This window comes from Struthio camelus, chromosome 2 (genome assembly GCF_040807025.1).
Source record: "Struthio camelus isolate bStrCam1 chromosome 2, bStrCam1.hap1, whole genome shotgun sequence".
Lineage (NCBI taxonomy): Eukaryota > Metazoa > Chordata > Aves > Struthioniformes > Struthionidae > Struthio > Struthio camelus.
Window position 1 is genome coordinate 18,720,278 of NC_090943.1, and position 14,940 is coordinate 18,735,217.

Here is a 14,940-nt window from a genome sequence, read left to right on the forward strand (position 1 = left end):
TTCTAAGAGCTGTTGAATCAAGGTGTCTTTTTTGAGTGCTCTGTGGTTTCTGACTAATGCAAAAATAATAACCTGAATTACCTACATGGGTGGCTGTTATCACAAAGAACTCATACTGACATCATTGTATTCTTTCCTTTTTTCCTCTGAAGCACTACAGTTAAATTTAGTTTTTACTTTTTTGGGGAGAGTGACTTTTACTTCTCATGTTTCCATTGGCTGTTCTTGCTGAAGTAATCAGAATCATTTAAGAACATTTGGAGATTTTAGTATATCCATTTTGAGTTTCAGCTGGTAACTCTCAAAATATCAGCGCATCCCTGACTCCCATTGTTTGGGATGCTTAAAATCTACAAGAACTTAAGCAAGGGGTTCTGAATTATACTCTAAAGGTGCCTGTCCCTTTTCATTGAAGAGAATCAATAATAGCTGTATGGAGTGAATCTAGATATATATTGTTAAATTAGGAAGCATTTGTGCCACCAAATTAGCACTCACAGCTTAGGTCGTCTTTGCAGTACTTGCCAGCTGTGTAGCGATAAGAAAGTAGTGTGAGTGGAAAGAGAATTGGCACAGACATTTTTCAAACATCTGCATACAAGACAGTCTGGAAAAGTCATACAGCAATGGTGCTACTTTTCAGGAGGAAGGGAAGGGGGTGAGTACACCAACTATCTCAAGGTTATCTGGGAGTACAGTACCTATTGTTGTGTTCAACATATATTCCTGACCTTAAGGTAGATGAATAAGAGGAAAAATGTTGATTGCTGGTGGCGTCTTTTGTATTATGCAGAGTTTTCATTTAACAGCTCCTCCTTTCTTTCTGTAGGTCTTATTCACGTTGGTGATGAACTCAGGGAAGTCAATGGGATTCCTGTAGATGATAAAAAACCTGAAGAAATAATACACATTTTGGTAAGTATTGAACATTTTTAAATGAATTTAACAGAGTCAAGGAAAAATAATACGACTTACTGTTTCTGGTGTATTTCTTAGAAAAAGTGTGTTCTACAATATTGCCTTTTCCTTTAGTACCATCATCTATACGCCTCTACTTCCTTTCTCTTAAAGAGTGATCAGCCACACATTGCATGTATGCAATTACAGATGACTGGTTAGGAGTTAATGATAATGATATGGCTATGAAAATGTTGCAGACGTCACTGTATAACCTACAGTTTAAGGCATGCACTGATCTGTTGAATATAAACCATTTTAATCTTAGTCGTTATTAATCCATTAACTCCATGTGAATTCATAATATATATACTTGCTGTAATCAAAAATAGGGTATATTAGTAGGACACTTTATATTGATTTACAGTTTATAGTGATATCTATGTTTATGTTTGCTCTCCTTTGAGCTACGCAGTTGCTAAAGCCAACCTAGTGATTCACTTATGGAGCACTATTTCAAATTAAATAATTTCATTTTTTTCAGAAATATTTAGTATTTTTGCAGCAAAGAAACTAATGATGATGACAACAGTTCTTTATATTCATGGTTCAGTAATTTTTAGATGCATAAATATATGGTTGTCCTGCTGAAGTGAGTGATTGTCTTACGGTTTTGGTTCAATAGCCAAAATGATTCATTTCAAGTGTTAGCCCAGTGATATTCATACTTGCTTTATGGTTTTGTGTTCCCTAAAGAAACATATTTTCCTGCAAAAATTAATATTTAAAAATCTCTAGAAACACAATAGCGCTAGAAAAGGTGTGAACAATTTCCCCATTTACCTCCTTAAGGTACAATATAAACATCAAAAGCTAGTTAGAGTTTGTTTCAAAAGTAGCAGAATTATTGATTCCAGTCCTACGGCTGGTGAAATAAGAACTTGGCTGCTGCTTGTCAAACAGTGAGCTTTTGGATCACAGACACGCAGGCAGAAGTATGTCTCACTTGGTAGTGGACAGGCCTGTTTCCATTTTGCTTAAATCGTTGGCTGTCTGTTGCACTCTGCTAGTTTTATGAAACTTGTCGGCTGCATGCAATAGTAGCAGAGTCTCCAGCTGATTAGCACTTCCTTCAATAGCAAAATGTCACTGAGGCAGTGGGAATATATTGTGGTTAGTAAGTAAAATGCAGCCAGACACACTTTAAGTGGGATATAGGGAAAGATGAATGGATGAGGTGGTTGATGATGGCTAACTTGTTTTAAGATTTATAGTGGAGGGCTTTTTTTCCATTTAGTACACGTAGCCTATTCAAAAATGTTTTTCTTGTCTAGTTTCTTTAACTTGCCAAAAGAATAAATCCCCCCAATAGTTTTATATAATAAATATGGCACAAGCTTATTTGAGTTTTTCTATCAGTTTTTTTTGAAAAATGAAATGTTAACTGGATTTTTCCAGGGATGTCCAAACTTTGCCAGGGATCCTGCAGTTGCTTCTAATATGCATACATTTTAGCTATCGCATTTGCTCTTACCTTCAGTTTAGAGCTGGAACCTCTGAAACATGCAGGTCTCATGTTTTTAACATAACTTCTCTACCTGCCAGTGACAGTGACAACCAGACAGGTACATGTGCTCTTTGCATTTCACAGTTCCGTGTTGTGAAGCAGTCAAACTCCATGAGTCATGCTTAGGAGAGGATAAATTCATTATATTTTGAATATTTTAAGATTAATTTGAATTTCCATTCCTCTTCAGATTTATTATATTGTTTAAAATGTACAATTTAATTCTCAGTGCATTTTCTTTTAAAATATTCAACAGGCTCAGTCTCAAGGAGCAATTACATTTAAAATTATACCTAGTGTGAAGGAAGAAACACCAGCGAAGGAAGGCAAGGTACGTAACTACTTAATAGTATTTCAGAAGCTGTTGCAGTAAGTGTTATGCTGGAGATACATATTGTTTACTTTAATGACAGAACCAAGATTGTCATTTATACCTCGGCCTCAGATTTTCTGATGTGACAATGTTTAGGGCGCTGTACCCTTGCATACTCACATGCTAGATTTACAAGTGGGCCTAGCGTGGTTCTTAAGGCTCTAACTCTGCAGCCATCAGCTTGAAATAGGTGATCTTCAGTCCTCAGTTAGGACCTGCCTTCCTTCCAAATACCCCTTTTCTCCCATCATACACTGGGCAGATGGCGCTTTAGAGCACCTACGTTCAAAAATATCTTCTCTCCTGTTCCCCTTATTGGCACACTGTTTACTTGCAAAATCCAAAGTTCTGTTTACCTTTGGGAGCTGGATCTTACAACCTTTACTACGTACAGATTCTGGTTGCAGGAGCAAAGAATTGATCATTGCTCTATTATTTTCTAATGTTAGACTTCCATAAGGATGTTTTACAGCAGTAATTATTTATTGCATTACATTATTTAGCTCAATGCTCTTGAATAGTAAAAGGAAAAAGCAAGATACCTTTGGATTACATTTAATGTTTGAATTCTAAAGCAAAAACACTGTTTGTTTCAGATGTTTATAAGAGCCCTATTTGACTATGATCCTAATGAGGATAAAGCAATTCCTTGTAAAGAAGCTGGACTTGCTTTCAGAAAAGGAGATATCCTTCAGATCATGAGCCAGGATGATGCAACCTGGTGGCAGGCCAAACACGAAGGCGATGCCAATCCCAGAGCAGGCTTGATCCCTTCAAAGCATTTCCAGGAGAGGTAAGCTATCGAAAAGCGTGGTTTCATTATTTTTTGTGGTAAGAAACGACACTTATTTGTAGAGTCGTTCAGTCAGCACAGTTGTCATATATATGCTCATAGATTACAAGGATATGATAAACCTGCATTTGCAGTAAGACAACTGAACTTGGAAACCCGTTGCTGAAATACTTTGGATTTCCTTATTTGTCTGGCTAGAATTAATAATGACAAAAACTGATAGGATAACACTGATCCAGATTGAAGGAGAAACCATATGGAAAATAGCACATCAGTATCTGTATTCACACTGATGTACTATGCAGGAATAAGAGCTGCAGCAGGTTTTGGAGACCTTACAAAAATTTGAGGCTCAGGATTTAATGTTTTAGAATGCGAATAGATTGTTTTAGGTTAATTTCTTACAAAATCTTTTGGATATTTTGCAATAGTCTCATGATGTTAAGTGTTTATTAATCCCAAACTTGCAATAAAAACTGAGGATTTTGTGTCTTTCCCCTACCACCTCCCATTTTATAGGAGATTTGCACTAAGAAGACCAGAAGTGCAGATCCAGCCACTGAAAATTTCCAACAGAAAATCATGTAAGTCTGTTAACCTGGAATAGAAATCATAGTCTTAATCTCTTACCCTATAAAATAGCGATTTGTTTCAGCCCTGTGAACAGAAGATGCATTTCTCCAGGGCACAATAGCTCATTGATCACATTGTATCAGTAGGAAAAATAAATATAACATCTGAAATTAAAATTTAGAACTTCAAGAACCATCTAACAATTATTCCCAACCTTCTAACTGTTTTTGAAGCACTGAGCCCAGTTAATGTTTTGATATATAATATTTCAGGAGTCAAGGAGTGTTCTTTTCCTGTAGAAATATTACAGAATTGGCTCTCAAGTTTATATAATTTGGACTGCATCAATACAGGGAAAGTTATACCGAGAAAGATAAAAGGTCTGATGTTCTTCCTTCCCTCCCCCATAAGGTTGATGTCCTGTGAAGCAGTGTGAATTTTTCAAAAAGTCGGGACGCTTAGTTCTTTTATAGGCTATCTTGGTACCATTTCTTACTGTTTTCTAAACAAATTCGTTTTTAATAGTCTCTACTTTTAAATACAGTAGTTGCACAACATAAGAAAAATAAGCTCTAAGCAAGCACATACATTGAAACAAATATTTTCTTTCCCCTGGAATTTACATCAACATCTGTTTTAAGTATTATTGCATATTTTACTTGACCTGTTATTTCTTTCAGTTATACAGACTTATAACAAAGTGAGTACAATGTAAGAAACTATCACGCTTCAGTAGGATCTAAATCTTAAATACAAGCATGTTTGTGAGTTCAACTAGAAATATTCAGAAACTAGTCTAAAATTTCAAAACATCTTTCCTTCTCTATCATTAAAACAAAAAGTATGGATACTATGGAAAACAGTGGATTATGGCACACTAAGTACAAAAGTAAATGCATTTAACTTTAAAACTTTTCACTGAGGTTTCTTTTGCAATTTTCCTTAACTCCTTGCCATGGCTTTTGTGTTCCAAAGTTTGACAATTACTGTTAGTTTTCTAGTATTCTAGTATATTTTAGTAACTTTCATTCCATTTCACTGTTTGATTATATGTCCTAATGATATTGTTAACTCCGGAAGCCTTGATTAGCCTTCTAATTACATTAACCGGAAACTGCATGGTTATACTATAGCATTTCCATTTTTTTTGTAGCTCACAGAAACAATGGGGAGGTCCTTCAGCTTGCAGTAAATACGTTGTTTCTCTAGGTTCTAGGTGAAGTTGCTCTGCCCCAGTTTTGGAAAAGTTTCTGATCCCAGTGTATAGCTATTTCTGTCCACTGTTCTTGAGTATGGATAATCCCTGAACAAGAGCCTTCAAATAAGGTGGCACTGGTGCTATTAAGGAGGTAAATCAGCTGCTGCAGCCACATTGCATGATTACCTTTAACTGAAAGTTTTTACAAGATGCATCTCACCCTTCCAAGTAAGCAGCCTGTACTTGATTGGGAATTGTCAAATTTGTAATCCAAAGAAGGCCCACAGTATGATGCCTACTATTTTTGTCTCTATTGTCTCCATTTACCTTGTCTTAACAAAATTAAACAAGTGAGAAGCACTCTCTTCCTCTACTTTTCTTTAAAACACTACAGGGCCTTGGGGTGGAGCAGTATACCTGTTATTAATCTCTTTTAGACTTTCTTGAAACAAAGTAAGGTCCAGCTTAGTATCATGTAGAAGGCAGTGATGCCTCTTGAAAGAGGAAGGAGGGAAGAGTAAAATAGATTTGCCATTTTCTGTCTTCCTGGTGTGTTAGGACGATCTGCTGCTAAAGCAGCCAGATTTCCATGGGAAGAGAGAGAGTGCTGTTCTGAGTGGGGGTCCACCCTTTTATTCAAAGACTAAATATGTTTTTGATGTTGGGAGAGATTTCAGCTCCCTCGCAGGTGATATATTTTACAGACAAGAATTCACCTACAGAAGAATGTCGTGACTAGATTGTTGCTCAAGTTGCTCTCAGGAAAACCTTCTACTTGTTTGTCTCCTCAAAAGGATTCCAGGTGATGTGGGAGAAGCTCTGCAACCTTGTGATCTTTTTAAAGCTGGGCAGCTTCTTTGTGTTATGAAGCATGGCACTGAAACTGAGATGTGGGGTTCTTGCCTGCATTTGTGCACAGCAGCCATCTTGCCAAAATGAGAGGTGCTGGAAAATCCTGCATTGCAGAGCTGAATAACAGCATATTTCCAGGGTCAGAAACGTGTAAGGAAGGTGACATGGAGAAGAGAAAATGGGAAAGAACTGCTGGGTCTGATGTTTTTGCCATTTTCTGTATTGTGGGGCATGGTTCACTGATTATTGTCCTCTAAAGTTTTATTTAACAATTTTCCATATAAAGAAGTAGGAAACTGTTAATGCTTGATTTCCTCTGATTGTTTTTTGGTCCTGTACTACAGGCCTTCAGCTTGCTGTAGAGTTCTTCAGTGTTTGGAGGGGTAGTTTTGTGGGGGAAACAGCGTTCTGTAGATCTGAACAAGCTGTGTATTGAAAGGTTGCTTGCTGTTGTATTTGATCCCATCCAATCCTGTGACCTGAATTTCCTTAGCAGTTGGGATGGAAAGGGCAATTTGCCAGCTGATATTCCTTACAGCTGCCAAAAGATGAAAACCTGTTGAACTTCAACAGAGATCTAATAAAAGCCCCTTTCCTGAGAGGGCTGGGAGTTGCACTAGGAAGCTTTCTTGAGACATGGTAAGTGCCACTGGATGTCAGTCTACTCTGTTCAGTCAGCTCATTCCATAGATCCCATGTTTTGTAATGAGGAAAAAACCTAGTTAGATTTCTTTGGTTTTGATAGGGAGAACTGAGGAGAAATAAAATATTCTATTTTTCTTGAATACCAAGAAAATGTGGATCAGCTCGGATTTCTGAGGTGGGCTTCTAGGGTAGTAGTGTCCTTTTACTGCAAATTAATGTAAAAATTAGTCAAAATCCTATAACGTACAAGAAGTGTCCTACAGCTGCTTTTTGTCTCGTGCCAATATCTGGAACTGGGAAGGGCTTAGCTGTGTATAACTAGAAAAAGAGCTATCTGAAACATAGTCAAGAACTGTATTCACAGCAACATTAACATCCATCAGGATTTTCTTAGATAATTAAATATATTTCAAAGCCTGCAAGAAGACACTGAATGACTTTTGAAAAGCTTTCTTTCTATTTCCAATTTTGAATTTTTTTATACTTTTCAGCATAGCAATGCATATCATGTGAAGCAGTTAATGTGTACACATATTACCATAAACTCAGAAGCCCAAAAAGAGGTGACACTGACCATGATTACACATCTTGAGGAGAGGGAAAAGAGGAAATTTTCCGTGGCACTTTTCACCAGTAACTGTTTTGAACTGAAGAGAACATACACCCAACCTAATCGTAAATTATTTGAAGGCTCAGCTTATAATGGAAATAACAATACTTAGTTTCACTGTTTCTATGTGTAGAGTGAACATAAGTAAAAGTAAATACTTTATAGAAGAGATTAATATCCAGACACACACATTTCTCTCAGAATGTGGCCGTTGTCTTGAAAGAGACATTCTCACGTTGCACCAGTCAAAGTGAAAAACCTTTAATGTGTAAAGTCGGAAGAGGAAGCAAAATAATATACATTCAATATTGAAAGGTGAGCAAAATCACACTTTTTTATTAGAAAAGGGAGAGGGGGCACATAGCTTGATAGTAAGGGAGTAAGGGACGCTTGGGAGTAAGGTGGCAGGAAATTGATAACATAGCTGGAGGCTACATGGAACAAAGATAATTTTAAGTTGAGAGGAAGTCCAGGAAAAAGTAGGAAAAAAAGAAATGAGCAGAAAAGCAGGAAAGTGAATTTTGGTATTGGGGATAAAGAAAGGGAGAAATTACTGCAACAAAGGCAGTGGAAGAACTGATGAACAAAAGCTGTCTTTAAACGTGGTTAGGCAGGACCCCAGAGAGAACAGTCTTTGAAGTGATTAAATTAGTGCTATTAACAGTATTACCCAAGAGTATTACAGTAGTCAGTATTTGCAGTGTAGTTCTTTTTTTTTTTAAAGGGTTCTGTTCAAAAAAAAAAAAAACTACGACATTTGTTTTGGTAAAGTTTTTAAAATGATGAATGCAAAAATTGCTGATATGAACATTGACCTGTTTCACTCTTTCATTATTGGTGGAAAACCTTCTCAATAAGTTCAACACCATTAAGATTTAATAAGATTTAAATGCGTGAGACAAGTAGCAGTTTAGATGTGCTGACCTGGTGCTAAGACTGATAGTGTTATTTCAGAGGCTCAGAGTTAGAAAGGATGGAAGGATAACAAACCTCTCAAGCATTTTCATCATTTTTCTCAATACGTAATACCAGCGACTTTACAGCTAAAAGCACTGTTGCTTGTACGTTAATACTATGGGAAAATTACACTGGGAAAAAATGATGAGAGAAGACAATGTGGAAAAGAAAAATGGAATGAAAGTAAAGGAATAGAGAGATTCATGAGACTGTGTTAACGAGGTTAACCCTCCACAGACTGGGACAGTGAAGCCTGCAATATACCTGACAGGGAGGATTAATGGAGCTTGTGGGACGTGGTGGGACATCCAGAACGGAGGTGTCTGACTGCATGATGTCAGCTTACGTTTGTCTGAGATTGTTTTCAGTGACGGAAAGCCAGCTCTGCAGAAACCTGCTTACCTGATATTCCTGAATAATAACGAGCAGCACTGCTGGCTTAAGGAGGTCATCTTAGCGTGGACGCAACTTTGTACCCAGAACTAGCTCTGTGAGTTCTCCTGTCACTGCACCCAAGCTAATTAGGAGCGCTATGAGCCTCAGTTCAGGGAAGAATTCATTTGTGTAACAGTTCTGAGTCTGTGAACTTGAGTACAAAGAACAGTCATGCACTAACTCTAAGAGTCTCTGCCAGCAAACGCAGTGGTTCTTGCATTCATAGCTTACTTTCATTTGTCGATGAAGCATCAATAACCTATTGTTTTGAAAAGAAAAAGTAAATTTATTTGAATAACAAACGAATAATTTAGTTACTGTTCTGCAGTTAATATGAGCTATAAATATATTGGCCAAGATACATCCCTTCAGCATAGTTTTGCTTTCATAGCAATTATTGTGTTTACTCTCATAGTACATATCTGTTGTCTCTGGTATGAAAACTACTGGTAAAATTATATTTTACACTAGCTATGTAGCCTGTAACTTCTCTTAACTTACACAGTGCACGTATATGTGTATCCGTACTCTGTGTGTATATTTATTTATAAATAAATATAGATACGTAGCATATAAGACAGAGCTGTTCAGGTATGTCTTTTCCTTGAAAATAGATTTGTTCAGTATATTCAATACTGAATGTATGTACTTATTGTGGCAAAGTCATCCTTAGATAGTTTTTCTAGGGATTAAAACCTATTTTACTTTCCACTTTGATTTACCATATGTGATTGGCATTGTATGAGCAAGAAGAAGTATTTAACTGCGTCCAAATGGTGTTCATTCAAACAAGATGTAACCCAGTTTATCCAAAGATGAGTATCTTGTGAATTGAAGATCATATTTTGCCAACGGAAGAATTTAAACAGAATAAGAGAAAGAATGTTTTTTACCAGTTGTTTCTGAAGATGAAACAGTTGCATAAATGTATTATTATAGGACTCTTCTGCTTGTTATAATTACTGCACGTGTGTAACTCTGCCTTCCTTCTCAGTACTTATCTGTGTTCATGTTTGATTCCTGATTGCCCACCTGCAGGGAGTTAAGGGTAAAAGCAAAAAATAAACCAGAGCTTTAGGGTTAAATTAGCAAATTAGCGGCTTTGCCCAAAAGTTTCTGTGCTTTAAAAATACTAACTTCCTGCTACCAGAGAGAAATGAAGGAAACCTGAAGCTGGATGACATTTGATTCACATGAGAGAGAAGCGGAAATGGATCCTACAAACTCTTGGTCTGTCCTTCACCACAGGACCTTCCTTCTTCATTTTCCAAATTGTCTTAGTAGAGAGACTGATGTCTGATGATATTATGAGAGGACTAATTTAGATCACCTTAAAATTTCTATTACATGAACACATATGTATCCTTTGATCTAAAAAAATCCTGTAGGATAAAAACTGCAAAATAGTATGAACGTTGATTGCTATGTGGCATTGTTCATCACTAACAAATCAGGAGTGTTTCGTTTGTTTAATGTACTCATTGTAATTTTGATCCTTGTACATCCCAATTTCTTACTTACTAGAATGAAATAGAATTTAAGGGATAATGTAACATGCTTATGTTCAGAAGCTGGAACAGAACTGCTGGATCTAATTTTAGATTGAGAAACATTAAACAAAAGTTCTTTGATGGAAGCATTGTTGAAAGAAAGTCAGCAAGAGTTAAAAATTTTAATCTGGTGCTGGGTTGTTCTAAAGAGTTCAGACAGTTCCTGGAGTGGCTCTGTTTTTGAGCTTTGTAAGTAATACAATTTAGTCGAGGCCCACAAAATCAAATCTAAATATATTTCAGTTAAAATGCATTAAAAATACAGTGTATGTAATAGCGTTTTGCATTGTTTTAGTATAGCATACTGCTACATCGGTATCTTTCTAAAATGAATAAACACACATACTTCCTAAGTTTCCATTGCACTCATGTTTCCTATTTCTTTTTTCCCGTTTATATCTTGATAAAACTTCACTGTTTTTTCAGGAACCTGTCCCATGGCTGTTTCTTTCTCTGTAACTTCCTCTCCCTTCTTATCACACTACGTTTAATTGATAGTTTTTCTCTTTTTCTCAGTATTTTATTTGCTCTATGTTGCTGGTGCTTTTTTTTACAGTTTGTCACTACTTTTATTATCTTCCTTTCCAGCAGATTTCCTCCTCTTTATTCTCTATCCTCATTTAGTCTCTTAGTTGTTCCTTCCTTCTGAACATCTCTGTTTCCTTTCTTTCCCCTGCTTCAATTTAGTAAAATTTTACTGGCCTGAGAAGATATACCCTGATTTTTCATGTCTCCAAAATTTGGAACATTAGGCATATATCTACAAGTACCTGCTGCATGCATACAACTGCTGCAAACCCACAGGGCTGTGTTAGTTAGTCATAAATCCTAAAATGAAATTTCCTGGCAAGAAAACCTCTGGCTTTAATAGGGACAGACAATTGCCCTAGTATAATTCAAATTGGGAGCCACATGTTGATGACTGTCTCATAGCTGCGTTAGGCTGTGAGGCACTGTTTACTAGATCTTTTCATTACAGCCTGTTACGTTCAAACTTAGCAGTAGCCCAAGAAAGCGGAGAGCAAAATTCACAAGAGAAGTTAAATAAGGCTTCGCAAAACGCAAAAAGCTCAAAACTCTTTCACTTTATCATAGCATGAAACCTCAGCTTATACACATTTTGCCTTCTGCTCTCTGGCATCTGCTGCCTCGCTTGGAAATCCAAACATCTGCAATTTATAGCATGTAAGGTGAAGCCCATTCCCTTTCCTAGGAAGGGCAGGCTAAATGCCTGGGTTGCTTTCAGCTATTCTCAGCTCTGTGACTGCAGCTCTACCATCTGCCATGCTCCTAGGCCACCTCTGAGTGTCTGAACTGGTCAGCGTTGTGTCAGTGTGTACCTCTGTGTACACAGAGGCCTCTCTTTCTCCTGGTCCAGTCTTTCACGTTCATAGTCGGAGTTGTTCATTTTCATTGCTAAAATACCACATAGAACACTTAAAGATGCACAACCACTAGGTCAATGAAATAATTTTGCTGAATTCAGGAAACGATCTAGAGGTATTGATATGAGCTGGTTTTGAACATTAGTGACTTTTTTTCCGGAGACGTATTTGCGGCCCATTGAAAGTCAACTAGAAATATAGAAAAAGCTCACAGAACTTGTCATACATGTCAGAAGTGTAAGCAATCTCTCAGCACAGAGAGGGAGAAAGAAATAGTAGTACCCTGAGGAAGCTGATCTATGACCAGCTTCAGAGCATCTGTCACTTCAAGAACTGGGAATTTTTATAGCCAGGAGAGGAAAAAGGATGCAGTGTCCTTTACTTTCATCTCACAAAATTGTCTGCACTCTTTTAAGGCATCAGATGTGGTCAACCAAACAATGCTCACTTTAAAGGACTTTCCAGCATGCTAAAACCATGCAGCTGCCTCAAGTGTAGGAATAACTTCAAATATATTTTAGAGAAATCTTTCAAATTAGTCTTTTTCAAAAGTATCCTCAAGAAAAGAAGTATCCAGCAGTGATTCTGCCAAACAGCATTCTTCCCAGCAGAAAGTACTTTTGTATCTGTTTCATAGGATGAAATGGGAAAAGCTCTTTTCATTACCCAAAGAGGCAGGAGAGTTTTGACCCAGCCTTTGTTTGATACATCAGTTACCATTAAAAGAGTTTAAAATCTCTCCTAAATAAATTCATCACATTTTATGGGAAGATATGCTTTGTAGAAACTCTTTGAAATCTGTATATAATTTCATATATTTATGTCCAGATTCCAAAGGAAATTTGAATGAGATGTAGATTGTAAAATCTCTATATGAATCTAGACATTAGAGTATCATATCTTTTGAACACAAATTCATAGCATTTATGTTGCTTTTCTGTACTAGCCCAAAGATGAGTATGAAAATGTATATTTTCCCCTATGAAGGAGGCAAAAGCTTACTGGCTTACTACAGGTAAGCCGAATATCTTAGCTAGGTCTATTATATTAGGATAATGTCAGAGAAAACATGATGGCTTATTTAACTTCTTTCAGCATTTTTCAGTTATGATTATAAACATTGGAAAGATCACAGCCCCCAAAAGCCTAGCCATAAAGGCAGTAGAAGCTAGTTCTGCAGGTGTAGAAAATTACAGAGACCACATTCATGACATTCATGACAGTGATTCATAAAAATCCTAGATTACACCTGATTTTAATTAACAGAATTGGCAAACTGTGTGTTTAATTTCAAAAAGATGATTTATCACAACAGGTTAAGGTCCTTGCTACCAAATAAATAGTGGAAGATTCTCAGACAGGAAATTTAAGATATCCATAACATTTCAACGTCTTTTTATGTCCTCTTCTACTTTTGAGTGTAGTTAAACATTTAAGTTAAATTCAGTGCAGGTACGTTGGTATATGTCTCAATATACTAGGTGCTATCTGGAGGATTTTAGAGTAGCTTACGTAGCTACATTTTTTTCCTATTTATGAAGTATTAAACAATAATATTTTGCTTTTTTGGCTGTTCTAAGATGAGGAAGCGGTTGAGTGTGGTAGGTGCATTTTTTCTTCTTAGATTTAACTTTTCTTTCTTAAATTATGTTTGCAATTCATTTAATGATTTCCTTTCCTATTTTTCCTTTGTGCTTCTCAGAGGAAATTGAAGGTACATGTACAAAAGTTTCCCTGCATAGCCCAATAATTATTTTTTGAAAACAAGTGTTTAGAATCAAATTGAATATAATCCAACATTTATAAGAGATGTTATACATATAATGCTTCCATATTGCCACCAAATACGTTGGATCATTTTTTTTAAAGTAGCTAAAAATATTGAAATATTCCTGCTTATTTCACGTACAGATCAGTACTTTGGACTATTGCTATAAGCTGTTTTCTCTTTCTCTCGAACTGTTGGAGGTAAAGATATGTGTAGAAAAGAAAAGGAGTATCATAATATTTGGAAAACTTGGGTGGGCTGGGTTGGGAAGAGATGAGTCTGAATTACATGGCCTTGAGAGGTCTTGCATTTCTAATTAATACTGACGAAGTATTTCTCTGAGACAGTAGAAAGTTCATCCATGTAGTATCATCTTTACTGTTTTCCTTCCGAGTCTAGCCGGTTACTGTTATGCTTGCAGCATATGTTAAAGCAATAGCAGCTGATCTCCTGTATTTTTTTTTTTTTTTAACTTAAGAGGCCTTTGTTTATAAAGGCATTAGAAGTTGTAGCTCGTATTTTTGATCTAAGGGCCTCTGGCATGTAAAAATATACATTATAGCTATTTTATATCGAACGAAAGGATGTGTTTTTGATCAAAAACCTTTCTGTCTAATCCAGTGAGCCAAAATTTAAAGCAAAATCTGATAATGTATAATTTACAAAAAAAGCTTGATTTATGTCAAATACATTTTGCTTTCTTTTAAGTGGCATCATATTTTCTATTAACTGATAAAGTATGAATAATACAGTGTTAGAATTCTTTTTAGACTATTTGTTTGCTCTAATCAAAAAGTATTGTTTGAAAAGGTAAAAAGATCAGTGTGCATGCTGCAAAATTCCACAATAGCTTCAGCTAAAATATAAAACAATAAATATTGTTTTATGTTTTTAAGAACATGGCTTATTGAAGGCTTTTTAACGCTATGCTTTGAACAGTTGTCATTTTTTAAGTAATTTCTTCTGTATTTGTTGCGGGGCTTCTAACTGTTCTGCTTTATTTCTTGGCTCTTATTCTGTATGCTTTTACCCTTCGTCCAGAAGATGCTGAATGTGCTGGTCACAACAGTGGATCCCATCTAGGTGAGCAATTGGTTAAGAAAGACAATTTCTTCCCTTCTTTCAGCTTCTGTTCCCTGGAACTACTGTGTCACTTTGCTTTTGGGGGTAATTTGCATACAAATGTCCTTACTGTGCATGTTAAAGGCATGAATACTAAAATTTAAAAAATGGCTCATTGGATTTGACATAAAGGATTTGCATAGTGCAGTATGCCTTTATCTGGCTAATCACAAGCTACTAAAATACTGCTTTGCTTTTTAAATCAAAATTTAAAA

General features: G+C 36.2%; 1 protein-coding gene across 8 annotated transcripts in view; it reads left to right on the plus strand.

Annotated features, from left to right (window-relative positions):
• The window catches only part of MPP7 (MAGUK p55 scaffold protein 7), a 166,952-nt gene that overhangs the window by 124,420 nt on the left and 27,592 nt on the right, over window positions 1-14,940 (plus strand). For 4 of the 8 annotated variants that reach the window (XM_068934488.1, XM_068934486.1, XM_068934487.1 and 1 more), the window contains 7 exons: window positions 830-915; window positions 2,721-2,795; window positions 3,434-3,630; window positions 4,150-4,214; window positions 13,416-13,436; window positions 13,538-13,549; window positions 14,645-14,686. In XM_068934488.1, coding sequence (XP_068790589.1) covers window positions 830-915; window positions 2,721-2,795; window positions 3,434-3,630; window positions 4,150-4,214; window positions 13,416-13,436; window positions 13,538-13,549; window positions 14,645-14,686 — 498 coding nt within the window. The remainder of the gene's footprint in view (window positions 1-829; window positions 916-2,720; window positions 2,796-3,433; window positions 3,631-4,149; window positions 4,215-13,415; window positions 13,437-13,537; window positions 13,550-14,644; window positions 14,687-14,940) is intronic. The other 4 variants (XM_068934492.1, XM_068934493.1, XM_068934491.1 and 1 more) reach the window with 2 other exon arrangements.